The sequence below is a fragment of the Dromiciops gliroides genome, chromosome 3, assembly GCF_019393635.1.
Source record: "Dromiciops gliroides isolate mDroGli1 chromosome 3, mDroGli1.pri, whole genome shotgun sequence".
In the NCBI taxonomy this organism is placed as follows: domain Eukaryota; kingdom Metazoa; phylum Chordata; class Mammalia; order Microbiotheria; family Microbiotheriidae; genus Dromiciops; species Dromiciops gliroides.
The window spans coordinates 655,227,750-655,241,515 of record NC_057863.1 but is presented as its reverse complement, the minus strand read 5'-3'; the positions used below and the strand labels follow the sequence as shown (position 1 = coordinate 655,241,515).

The window sequence follows — 13,766 nt, the reverse complement described above, 5'->3', positions numbered from 1 at the left end:
CCATTCTATTTACCCCCTTTGTACTTTTTCCCCCTTCTTTCACCCCATTCCTCCTCACTGATGTTTTACTTCTTACCCCTGCCTCCCCTAATCTGCCCTCCCTTTTTATCACCCCCTCTCTTTTCTTTACCCTTTTCCCCCTTGCTTTTGTCCCCCCTTCTATCAGTCCCCCCCTTTCCTTTCCCCTTTTACTTCCCTAAAGAATGAGCTAAGTTTCTTTATCCCAATGAACGTATATGTTATTCCCTCTTTGAATCAAATCTAATGAGAGCAGGGTTGAAACAATGTTCACCCCTCCTTTCTTTCCCTCTATGTAATAGGTTTTTTTCACCTCTTCATATGATATAATTCATCCCATTCCACCCCCACTTTCCTCTCTTCCCCATAGATTCCCTTTTTAACCCCTTAATTTTCTTTGTATCATCACATCAAAGACAATTTATATTTATACCCTCTGTGTACACTCCTTCTCTCTGCCCAAATACGTTTACAGTTCTTAAGAGTTATGAGTATTATCTTTCCATGTAAGGATATTAACAGTTTAACCTAATAGGGTAACCTTTTTTTTCCCCCTCTGTTTACCTTTTTAAACTTCTCTTGAGTCTTGTATGTTGAGATCGAATTTTCTATTCAGTTCTGGTCTTTTCACCGGGAAAGATTGAAAGTCCCCAATGTCATTAAATGTCCATCTTTTCCCCTGAAAGAAAATGCACATTTTTGCTGGGTAATAGATTCTCAGCTGCAATCCAAGCTCCTTTGCCTTCTGGAATATCATATTCCAAGCCTTGCGGTCTTTTAATGTTGAAGCTGCCAGGTCCTGGGCAATCCTGACTGTGGCTCCATGATATTTAAATTGCTTCTTTCTAGCTGCTTGGAGTATTTTCTCCTTCACCTGATAATTCTGGAATTTGGCTACAATATTCCTTGGAGTTTTCCTTTTGGGGTCTCTTTCAGGAGGTGATCGGTGGATTCTTTCAATGATGATTTTATCCTCTGATTCTATGATATCAGGGCAGTTCTCCTTAATAATTTCCTGGAATATGGTGTCTAGATCCTTTTTCTGGTCATGGCTTTCAGGCAGTCCAATGATTCTCAGATTGTCTCTCCTGGATCTGTTTTCCAGATCAGTTGTCTTTCCAGTGAGGTATTTCACATTTTCTTCTATTTTTTCATTCTTTTGATTCTGTTTGACTGATTCCTGGTGTCTCATGGATTCCTTATCTTCCAACTGTCCAATTTTAATTTTTAAGGCTTTGTTTTCTTCAATGAGATTATGCACCTTTTTTTCCATTTGGCCAAATGAATTTTTTAAGGCATTGTTTTCTTCAGTGAAATTATGCACTTTTTTTTCCATTTGGGCAGTCAATCTTTGTGCTGCCTTTTCCAAGCTGCTGATTCTTTTTTCATAGTTTTCTTGTTTTGCTTTCACTTCTCTCCCAATTTTTTCTTCTACCTCTCTCAATTGATTTTTAAAATCCTTTTTGAGCTCTTCCAGGAAGGCTTTTTGTTCTTGAGACCAATTCACCTTCCCTCGTGAGGCTTCACATGTAGGCAATTTGAGGGTATTGTCCTCATCTGAGTTTGTGTTGGCTTCTTCCTTATTGATACAGAAGCTCTCAATGAAGAGAGCTCTTTTTTTGCTTCTTAATCATTATTGCAGCTTATTTATTTATTTTTTAAGTTGAGGTCTGCTCTGGGGGCACCAGGGTCCCTGTTTTGGGCTTCTTGTGCAGAGGTATAGGTGCTGTGTGACCGGCTTTTTACTCTGAGGCCTTTATAGTGTGTGCAGTTCGCCCCCCTGCACTTCCTGTCTGAGTGTGCTATATCAGTTTGCCTAGTTGCGCCTGTCCTGTTCGTGGCCCTTCAGCTGGCAACTTGCCCTCTTGACTGGTGCAGGTAGGTTTTTCCACTGTCCTACTAGGCCTCCAGATTTTTGAGCCAGGTTCCAGGGGCCTCAGTTGTTTGGCTGTGGCCTGCAGCTTCCTGCTGACTTGCCCTGACCCCCTTGGCGCTGGGCTGCTGCCCTGCGCTGTGCCTCCCTTTTGCCCAAGTCAGACCAACCTTTTCCTGAAATCTTCTAAATTATCTCTGGTTGGAAGACTGTGTCTCTCTGTCTCTTTGCAGGTCCTGTAGTTTCAGGATCCATCCAGAGGCTTGATTTAATGTTCTTTTTGAGGGAACAGAAGGAGAGCTCAGGCAGCTTGCTGATTCCTCTCCGCCATCTTGGCTCTGTCCATCAAGCCTTTTCTGATGAGTGTAAAATTCATTTACTGCCCTGCTCCTCTTCCATCTCTTCCCCCACTCTATAAGCCTTTTCCTGTTACTTTCATGTAGGATTTCACTTCTGCCCTTCCCCCTCCCCCAGTGAATTCCCTTCACCCCTCAGTTTAACCCTAAAGATGTTATAATCTAGCTAAGTGACACAGTGGATAAATCATCACCCCTGGACCCAGAGGGATCCCAGCCAAAACCTGGCCTCAGACACAAGACATTTGCCCACTGTACAACCCCAGGTATGTCCCCCAGCTCCAATTTTTTTATGGTTCTCTAGGGTCTTGTATTTGAAAGTCAAATTTGCCATTCAGTTCAAGTATTTTCATCACAAATATCTGAAAGTCTTCTTTTTCATTAAAGTCCCATTTTTTCTGCTGAAAGATAATGATAAGTTTTGCTGGGTGGGTGATTCTTGGTTGTAATCCCATTTCCTTTGCCCTATGGAATATCATATTCCATGCCCTCCGGTCCTTTAATGTAGAAGCTGCTAGATCTGGTGCTATCCTGACTGGGGCTCCACAGTATTTGAATTCTTTCTTTTTGGCAGCTTGCAATATTTTCTCCTTGACCTGAGAGCTCTGGAATTTGGCTATAATATTCCTAGGAGTTTTCCTTTTGGGATCTCTTTCTGGAGGTGATCGGTGGATTCTTTCAATTTCTATTTTAGCTTCTTCTTCTAGAATTTCAGGGCAATTTTCCCTAAGAATATCTTGGAAGATGGTGTCTAAGCTCTTTCCTTGATCATGGTTTTCAGGTAGACCAATAATTTTCAAATGATCTCTCCTGGACCTATTTTCCAGGTCAGCAGTTTTTCCCAGAAGATATTTCACATTGCCCTCTATTTTTTGATTCATTTGGATTTGCTTTATTGTGTCTTGGTTTCTCATAAAGTCACTGGCTTCTATTTGTTCAATCCTAATTCTTAGGCAATTATTTTCATCAGAGAGCTTTTGTACCTCCTTTTCCATTTGATTTTTCAAGCTGTTGACTTTTTTCTCATGTCTTTCCTGCATCACCCTCATTTCTCTTTCCTTTTTTTCCTCTACCTCTCTAACTTTATCTTCAAAGAGGTGCCTTTTTGAGCACCTCTATGGCCTGAGACCAATTCGTATTTTTCTTGGAAGCTTTAGATATAGGGGCCCTGATGTTTACATCTTCCTCTGAGGGTGCACCTTGGTCTTCCTTGTTACTGAAGAAACTTTCTATGGTCCTCACCTTTTTTCTATCAGCTCATCTTGCCTTTCTTTTACTTGACTTTTAGCTCCTTAAAGTGGGGCACTGTTTCCAGGCTGCAGTATCCCAAGCTTAAGAAGTCCCAGGTGGTATGATTTAAGGAGGATCAGGTTCTTCACTTGCCTGGCCTGTTTCCTGGTCCATAGATGACCCCAGACCAACTTGCTAATCAACCAGCTTTGTGTGTCATAGTTTTTGCTCCGATGAGGCTGTGCCCCTCCCCCACCTGGGCCACTGCTACTCAAGCCTACCTCCTGGTTCTCAGCAGGGGTGTAAAATCCAAGTTCTGCCTCAGCACCAGCAGAGACCCCTGTAGTCTCCCCCCTGCCCAGGGTTCAGCCCACTCACCAGACTGTGAGCTTAGTTCCAGATGACATTGGCACTTCAGCTGACTCAGAGGCTCTGGGGGTCTGCTTCTCTGGTGAGGCCTTCCTGGGACTGGATCTGTGTCAGGGTGACTGTGGGGATGGGTTCAACTCCTGTATCAGTACAGCAGCTCCATCCTTCTGACCTTCCAAGCTGTTCTTGGTTAGAAGATGATTTCAGCACATTCTTTTGTGAGTTTTGCTGCTCCAGGCATTTTCCTATGGTGTTATTTGGATGTTTTTTGGAGCGATCATGTCATGAGTTCCTGACTCCCGATTTTTCCTTGGGGTTAACTCCTGAAGCCTTTCCCATACATGAGTATAGCCGTAAGGCAGCAGAGGTTTAAAATCAGGGTTTCCTTTCCCCTAGGTGTGTTGTCTGCCAAGGCTAATGAGCACCACCTACCCAAAGTGACTGGTTTTAAGGTGCCAGTGACTCACCTTTACCCCTTCTCCTGTTAGTGGAAACAGTTCTACCATGAGAAGGCCAGGAGTTGGGCTTCGGTTCAAAAGGAGATTTTTTTGTTTAAACATTGAATTCAAAATTGGGGAGATGCCTATCAATTGGGGAATGGATGAACAAACTGTGGGTTGAGATTATGATGGAACACTACTGTGCTATAAGAAATGATGAGCAGAAAAACCTGTCAGAAAAACCTGGACTTACATGAGGTGATGCAAAGTGAAATATACTGTGCACAAAATAATACCAATATTGTAAGATGATCTGCTGTGAATGATTTAGTTATTTTCAGCAACACAATGATCCAAGATAATTCTGAAGGACTTATGAAAAATGCAGTCCATCTACAGAAAAAGAACTGATGGTATCTGAATATAGAGTGAAGCATATTTTGTGTTAGTTCCCTTTTCTAAAGTTTTTTTGTCTGTTTTCTGACTAATGTGGAAATACTTTGTATGACTAAACATGTATAACTTTTATTGAATTGATTGAGTTCTTAAGAGGAGGTGGGGAAGGAGGGAGGAAAAAAAATCTGAAACACAGTTTTATTTTTTGGAACAATTTTAATAATCAATGTTAAAATATGTTTTATGTATAATTTAGAAAAATTAAAATTACAAATACAATTGAATTACAAAAAGATAAAAATAAACAATATTCTAAAAAATAATGTCACACAGATAGTGAGGGACAAAGACAAGATTCAAGCCCAGGCTCCTCAATTCTAAAGCTGGTACACTTTGCACCACAGTATACTATTATTTATTTATGAGTCAACTGAATAGAAGTAACAGTAATAAGTAATGAGAATGGATGAGCTCACTAGGGGCAAAGGAGAGAACAGAAGAAAGCTAAGTAAAGATTCATCAGGAATGCTCATATGAGATCAGGAGGAGAAGAGAAGATGACAAGATGAAAGAACAAGGAGAACACTATCTTAGGCTACAAGTGTGTAAAAAAATAACTATCTAATCTGAAAAATTATATAATTGGACTTATATGAAAAACTATGACTATACGGAAAATTATAGGTTTAGAAAAATTATAATTGGGTCAAAAAGTCCCTTCATGGTCACCATTCAAATATAAAAATATTTTTACTGATTTACTGGGGTCTAATCTAAATGGGGGCCTAATCTGGGGACTTTTGACTTGTTGGACTGTCTGACTCCTATTAATTTCCTAAGACAATCTGTTAGGGCCTTTTAAAAATTTCTCCACACTGCTCCACTCCCAAATTGATAAGCAAAGGATTAAGAAGCCTCTTAATTAAATAGTCAAAGCAGAGTTTTTTTTATAAAAATCAATATAAAAGATAAGGGAAAAGAAATGCAAATTATACTACCTGTCTGCTTTTAATATAATAAGAACTGTTGCAGCCTCTTGCCTGAGGGTATGCTGCTTGGATCAGTTCCTCCAGATTTCTCCAACTTTCACTCTTTTTCTCCTTCACTCCAGCTCCCCTGCTTCACTTTCACTGCTCAGCTCCTTTCTTCTAACTCCAAGCCCCCTTCACTTTTTAACTTATCTCTCACTACCATAGCCTGAGTCTCCTTAGCGAAGCCCCAAGTGCTTCTTCTCTCACCAACCTCCTTGCATCTTCCTAGTCCTTGGGTGTCCCACATCTAACTCACTAAAAAACCCCCTTTTCTCCATACCATTCTTTCTCTGTCTGTGTGCTGTCAGTCATCCCCCAACCCCAGCGTTTCTAGCATCCCTTTCTCACCAACCTCTCAGTGTCTCTAGCCTTCTCTCACCATCCTTGCATTCTCTTAGTCCTCCAGCATCCTCCTTCTGTCCATCCTCTAGCCTTGCTCTTAGCCTTTTCTCCGTCTCCTCCCTCATTGTCTAACTCTGGTATATATCTTCCTTCTCTCCCCTCAAACCTCGGGCTCCCTGGGCACCCACACATGGCAAGCTAATCCACCAGCAGAGCTAGGGCTGTGGCAGGGGGCTTCAGTCTGTCCTGCTGCACTACACCCAGGGCTCGAGGGGACCATGCCCCCTGCTGCATGCCTGGAACCTCTGCACTGGCAGTGCTAGGGCCTGACAGGACAAGCCTGGGATCTCCAGGGCAGCTCCCCTCAGGGTGTAGAGAGCTGGGGCTTCCCCAGCTAGTGTTCCCTAAGGTTCATGGGTTTCTCCACTCCGATGAAGTGGACAGGGAGGGGCACCAGCCTCTCTTACACAGAGAGGACCCTGAGGGCCTAATGCTTTTTAATCTCAGCCCAAAGGCAGGGTCCCCAAATCACAATAAATTCCCATACAAGCACATATCCATTAGCGGTGGGAGGCCCTCAGAATCAGTAGTGAGGTTAAAGTATAAAAGGTCCAAGAAAAGTTTATTGCATCCAGGACTATAGAAGTAAGAGCACCCTGGATTCTACTCTGCTCATATCACAGCTAGAGTATTGTAGGTGGATCAAGAGTCTTCATTTTAAACAAGAAAAATAAGGTGGAAAATGTACCGAGGAGGGCAACCAGAATGCTGAAGGGGTAAAGATCAGCTGAAGGAACCAGGGATTTTTAGCATGGAGAAGAGAAGACAGGTAAATCATGATAGATGTCTTCAGGTATATGAATGAAATACTTTCATTTTTAGAGAGATAAGACTTATTCTCTTTGTAATCAGGAAACAGAACTTAAAGCAATAGGTAGAAGTTACAAAAATATAGATTTAGGCTCAAGATAAGAAAATTTTTCCTATTTTTCTAAAAGTATTGCCCCTTAAAAACCCAAACAATAATGGGCTGGCATAGGAGTCTTGGAGTTTAATGTGCATGAATCTAAGTAGCATTGTTGTTGTTGTTTCAGTCACATCTGACTCTTTGTGAGCCCATCTGGAGTTTTCTTGGCAAAGATTCTGGAGTGAACAGGGTTAAATGACCTGCCCAGGGTCACACAGCTAGTAAGTGTCTGAGGTGGGATTTTTGAACTCAGATCCTCCTAACTTTAGGGTTGGTACTCTTTATACTATGGTGCTACCTAGCTGCCCAGTATATTGTATTTTATATTACTATTAATATCATTGCAGAGAGTTTTTCTATTACTTATCCCAGGAATTTCAACAAGTGTCTAAATGTATCTCAGTCATGTTCCTCCAACACAATATTCCATCCCCCACCTCTGAACATCTGTATTGACTGAAATATACTTTCCTCATACTTACCTCTTTGAGTCCTTACTTACTCTCAAGCCTCAACTCTAGCACTACTTTCTTTGAGGCCTTTTCTGATCATCTCCTATCTGTTAGAGCCTCCCCCACAAATTACCTTGTATGCATTTTGTATATGCCTATATACAACATGTACAGGTTTTTTGGTTTTTTGGGTTTTTTTTTAGTGAGGCAATTGGGGTTAAGTGACTTGCCCAGAGTCACACAGCCAGTAAGTGTTAAGTGTCTGAGGCCGGATCTGAACTCAGGTACTCCTGACTCCAGGGCCAGTGCTCTATCCAATGCACCACCTAGCTGCCCCACAACATGTACATGTTGAATTCCTTTTGTCTTCCCACTCAACCAGGCATACGATGTCATACTTGTCTTCTCACCCAGATTTACTCCAACGTGATCCAAAGTCTCATCATTTTTACCTTCACAACATCTGTCCTATACATCCCCTTCACTCCATTCATTTAGCCTGGTGCAGGTTCTCACCCTTTTCCCTGTCTGAAGTCTCCTTCCAACCTTCCCAAATCTTCTGAGGCTTTACTCTCACCCTCCCCACCGTGCACTTCACATCTAGTTACAATGAAATTTTTGTTGTTCCTCAAATTTTGTATCCCTTATACCTTAAATAGTCTCCCTCCTAATCTCTGCATTCTGGATTTCCTGGCTTCCTTCAAGATTCAGTTCAAACCCCAACTTTTAAAAGAGGCCCTTCCTGGCCTCTCCCCACTTTCTTCCATCTGTAAATCAGTCGATACTCAGTAAGACAGGAAATATTTACTAAGAACCTCATGCACTCTGCTAAACACTGGGAATATAAAGAAAAGTAGAAGATAGTCTCTGATTTAAGGAGTTTACATTCTAATAGGTGAGACAACATGCTAACAACTATTTACAAATAAGATATATATATGTATATATATATATATATAATAAATCAGAGATGATTGACTGGTTGAGGTGGGATGAAGTGAGTAGATTGAAGAACTGAGTGATTAAGGAGTTTGAGTCAATGTTTGTTGAAATCATGGTATGAAGGCAGAAGTTGGGAAGGAGGGAAAACTTAGAAGCCATGTACCCAACTCATTATAGAAGAAAGAGGAGCAATTTTAACAACAGCTAACAGGATTTTTATTACATGGTAAATATGTATAGCATAAATCTCAAATGGAACTTGAAAGTGGCAATGGAGAGCAATAAATATTCCAATTGTGCCACCTCAGCCAAACTCCAAGATAAAACTTAATAAAAGGTAAATATAATATCTTCCATTTGGATTAAAAAATCCAACCTCACAAAGCCAAGATGAGGCTTACATTAGGTAACAATTTTGCTGAAAATATTTGGTCTGTTTTAATGGACTATAAGTTCATTATGGTGAAACACAGTATATGGTAGCTAAAAAGTTACCGGCATCTTGGACTACAAAAAGAGGTACATTGCTTCTAAGAATGGTGCAGTAAGAATTCTGCTTTCCTCTGTACTAATATCATCTGGAATTATGGTCAGATATGGTGGGTCCCATCATTTAGAAAGGACACTGCTTAGTACAGTGCCTGACACATTCAATAAATACTTAGTTGATTGACAGAAATGATCCAGAGCAGGGCACATAGAATGTTAAAGGACAATGTAATATGAGGATCAGATGAAAGAAAGAGAAGTGTTAGCCTGGAAAAGAGAAGGGTAGGGGAAGAGGAATGTGGCATGATAACTTTTGTCAAGTATTTCAAGTTTTAAGTGATGTCACCTGGAGGGAGGATTGGGCTTGTTCTGTTTTGCTGCACAGAAAAGAGTCTAGGAACAGTGGATGGAAATTTCTAAGAGGCCAACTTAGTTTTGGTATGAGGAAAATCACCTGAAGAATCAGAAATTTCCAAAAGCAGCAAGGAAAGGATGCCTGAGAGCAAGGTGAGTTTCTACCTTCCAGAGGTCTTCACAAAGCAGGCAGTGGGATCCTCATGGACACAGGTGTGGAGTTTTTTTTTCTTCATATACGGGTCAGACTAGATGGACACTAATGTCATTAATCTCTTTGAAAATCTGTAACATAGATTTTAAAACTTGAAACCCAGAGAGTTGGAGTTATTTAATTCTAATCATACAGATGGTAAGCAGAAGGATGGGGATCACAAAGTCAATGAAAGAGCAAATGTTAATTATCACCTTATGTACCAAGTACAGTGCAAAGTATTGGGGATACAAAGGTAAGTAAAAAATCTGTCTCTACTCTCAAGGAGTTGATATTCTGCTGGAAGTGGGGAAGATAACTCATATTAAGGGAAGCTGGAAAGCAATGGGAGGGCATGATGAAAATGTTGCAGGAAGTAATATGGAGGTCTGGTTCCTGGCAAATTAAGGCAAAAGGCTCATCTCTCAGTGCCAGGCACTGTGCTTGGGGTAAGATTCAAGCTATGTAATCTTGGGCAAACCAAGTGGTTGTCCAAGTGGAAACCAACCCTTCTCAACCTCAGTTTTTTCATCTGTAAAATTAAAGTTGGACTAGATGGCTTTTGAGGTTCCTTTGAATTCTCAGTCTATAATCCTAGGATCAATCCCCCACACCTTTCTCTCACTCACTCACTCACTCATTCACACACAAACAAAACCAATTACAGAACTATAGTCTCAGATGGAGCTGCACAGTTCACTTCTTACAAGGTGACCATTTTAAAAAGACATTTCCCTATCTTGCAGGTGCCAGTATATGAGTGGAGCTCAGAAATCCAGGGTTTCCTTCTCAGTGCTATGATCGGTGGCACACTGATCACTACAATGCCAAGTGGATATTTCGCTGGAGTTCTTGGAGGAAAGAAACTATCTGGATTATCATTGCTTATCTGCTCAGTTCTCAGCATCTTGATACCATTAGCAGCAGATTATGGACTGTCTTACTTGTTTCTCATAAGGATAGTACAAGGCATGGCTCAGGTACTAGCACACTTTTGAAGTAGGTGAGTAGGATAGATTGTGCCTCAATTTCATTCTCAGTTCAAAATTTCTTATTACCTTAAATTCAGGGGATAATCTTTGGTGCTCTACCTTCATTTTGGCCAAAATGGGCTCCACCACTGGAACGTACTCAACTAAGTACTATTGGTTTTTCTGGTAAGGACTCAATTATTACAATTGTATTACATTTCTATCTCATTCCCACTACCATGTTAGTGTTACCAGAACAAGAATTCTTTAAGATAATAACATAAACAAAACAGAATCACAGAACTTCAGAGCTAGAGAGTCCCTCAATAGCCATATAATCCAATCCATGCACAAAATTAGAATGTTAGGGACCCAATACATCAGTTCCCTTTTATTATTTAACCTTAAATGTTGTGCACATTAAAAATATGAGGGGTGGCTAGGTGGTGCAGTGGATAAAGCACTGGCCCTGGATTCAGGAGTTCCTGAGTTCAAATCCGGCCTCAGACACTTGACACTTACTAGCTGTGTGACCTTGGGCAAGTCACTTAAGCCCCAATACCCTGCAAAAAAAAAATGTGAGTTCTTCATATTTTCCTTAATTCTAATAGTTTACAGAGAGCCACAGAAACTTTAAGTTCTAATGCTTTATCTCCAAACTTACTCTGTATCTTCAACTTAGGTTTAACAATGGGAAATTTCATTATTATCCTTGTGGGTGGATTCCTCTGTGAGTCTCCAGGCTGGCCAAGTATGTTCTACATATCTGGTAAGTGACTTCATCTAAAATCAACTGCTTCCATTTTTCAGGGTTTTACTCCTGGAAATATGCATCCCTTATGATATCCAGGTAGATCTCAAATAAAAAGTCCATAACTAATTAGCTTTAGAAAAGACAAAAGAAGGACTTTTATTCAAACCTCTAATCCAATAAGAAAAAATATACCCAGAAAGTTGAAATAGTCTTCTCAAAGTCACATAAGAAGTTAGTGGCTGAATCAATATGACTAGGGTCCCGTCAATCATTGGCCAGTGCTCTGGCCACTGGAGCCCAGGTGGTTTTAAAAATAATAGTAAAAAAAAAAGTTCAAAACATTCTTGACTTGCCTGTTTTGCAAAAATGCATTCAGTCAATATATATATATATATATATATATATATATATATATATATATATATATAATATGCTAGAATAATGCTTGGAATAAAAAGGCAAAAAATAATCTTTGCTCTGAAGGCACTTGCAATCTAATGGGGAGACATGCTAACAACTGTGTAAAAACCAAACTATTGACAGTTTAAACTAGAAATAATCTTAGGGGAAAGGCATTAGAATTTTGAGCAATTTAAACCTTTCCTGTAGAAGGTGGGATTTTTTTCTAGAGCTAAAAGGCAGAGGTAACTATGTGGCACAGTGGATAGTGTTCCAGGCCTAAAGTTGGGAAAATCTGACTTCAGATAAGATTCCAGATACTTAGAAGCTGTGTGACCATAGGAAAATCACTTAACCCTGTTTGCCTCACTTTCCTCGTCTGTAAAATTAGCAGGAGAAGGAAATAGCAAAGCACTAGAGTATCTTTGCCAAGAAAAACCCAAATGAGATCACAAAGAGTGGGACACAACTAAAAAATGGCTGAACAAAAACAAAAAGCAGAGATGAGGAGGGAAAGTATTCAAAGTATGTGGGACAACCAATGCAAATGCCCAGGGTCAGGAGACAGAGTGTTTTGAGTGAGGAATGGCAAGGGAACCATTATAATAATAATAATAATAATAATAATAATAATAATAATGTTCATTTTATCACAGAAGATGTGGGAGGGATGTGGGGGCGAAGTGGTACAAGATGCAAAAAGACTAAAAAAAGTAGAGGAGAACCAGGTTACAATGGGCATTGAAAACCAAACAGAATTTGAGCATGAAAATGTTATGGAACTACTGGAGTTCATTGAGAATGCAGATGGCATAGTACAGCTCAGTGGTAGGTGGATTGCAGTGATGAGATACTTGTGAGATGACCAACTGATAGGTTATTATAAGTCTAGGTGTGAAGGGATAAAGGTTTGCATCAGAATGATGGTTGTCTCAGAAGATAAGGGGTTGTGGGGTACTATTTTATTATATTGTTTGAGCCTTACTTTATGTGGCTAGAAATTTTCTAATACAAAAGCTTACTGTAATGGTTAGGCTTGAACTCAGAGACACTCCAAGAAAGCTGGATGGCTTCAGGAAGTGTTTAGATATCACTCAGGTGTTATTTTAGGTCCATGCAGTGCTTGTCTTTTGGGTTCCCCAAATTTGGATGTTATTGTTTATTGATATACACCTGTCACCTACCCAGAAAAACTGTGTATAATATTTCAGGTGAAAAAATGGGAATTCATTGAAAAAGAGGACTTTCAGGTATCTGTGATGAAAAGACTTGAACTGAATAGAAAATGAGACTTTCAAATATTGACATACACCTCAACAGACCTTCCTTGGGAACTATCCTCTCTGCAAAATTGATTAACTGAATACTTGAAGTTCCTGTGCTGGTACTCTTATCTGTACCCTATAAAACATAAATATTGTTAGAGATTCAGAAGGGACCCACAAATTGTTCTAGTTCTCTGCTGTGCCAAACAATCCATAAAATTTCTTTCTAAAACCATTTTAGGCTTTGGGGTTCATTCTTATCAATAACATAAGTGCCAGAAGAGAAGTGTTAAAGGTAAAATTGACAGGACATAGTAATAAATTGGATATAGAAGGTAAGACAGAGTGAGGAGTTTAGAATTGCACTAGGTATTGAGCCTGGAGGATGGGAACATGGTGGTGCTGTCCATAGTAATAGGGAAGTTAGGAAGAAAAGGGTTTGGGGGGATATAATGCGTTCAGTTTTAGATATGTTGAACTTAAGATGTCTATAGGACATACAATTCAAGATGTCCAATAGGCAGTTACATATGCAAGAGTGAAAGATAGCAGATAGTTCAAGATTACTTAAGTAGATTTGAGAATCGTCAGCATAGAGAAGATAAATTCGTCCATGGAAGCTGATGAGATCTCCAAGTGAAAGCTGTTGATCCTTCATTCTCTCTTTTTTTGTGGGGCAATGAGGGTTTAGTGACTTGCCCAGGGTCACATAGCTAGTAAGTGTCAAGTGTCTGAGGCCAGATTTGAACTCAGGTCCTCCTGAATTCAGCGTCAGTGCTTTATCCACTGCACCACCTAGCTGCCCTGATCCTTCATTCTCAAAGATGACAATGACATCAGAGAAGTGAAGCCTTGACTTTCACGGAATTGGATTTAAGTGAGGAGGGGCTGTGCAAAGTTACTCTCTCCTCTGGAGCCATCTGGG

The 13,766-nt window shown here is 40.2% G+C and overlaps 1 protein-coding gene across 6 annotated transcripts in view; it reads left to right on the top strand.

The window, feature by feature from the left end:
• Positions 1–13,766, top strand: part of LOC122746500 (probable small intestine urate exporter) — a 71,188-nt gene that overhangs the window by 25,588 nt on the left and 31,834 nt on the right. For all 6 annotated transcript variants that reach the window (XM_043992144.1, XM_043992143.1, XM_043992145.1 and 3 more), the window contains exons 4-6: positions 10,199–10,432; positions 10,522–10,609; positions 11,106–11,192. In XM_043992144.1, the coding sequence (XP_043848079.1) occupies positions 10,199–10,432; positions 10,522–10,609; positions 11,106–11,192 (409 nt within the window). The remainder of the gene's footprint in view (positions 1–10,198; positions 10,433–10,521; positions 10,610–11,105; positions 11,193–13,766) is intronic.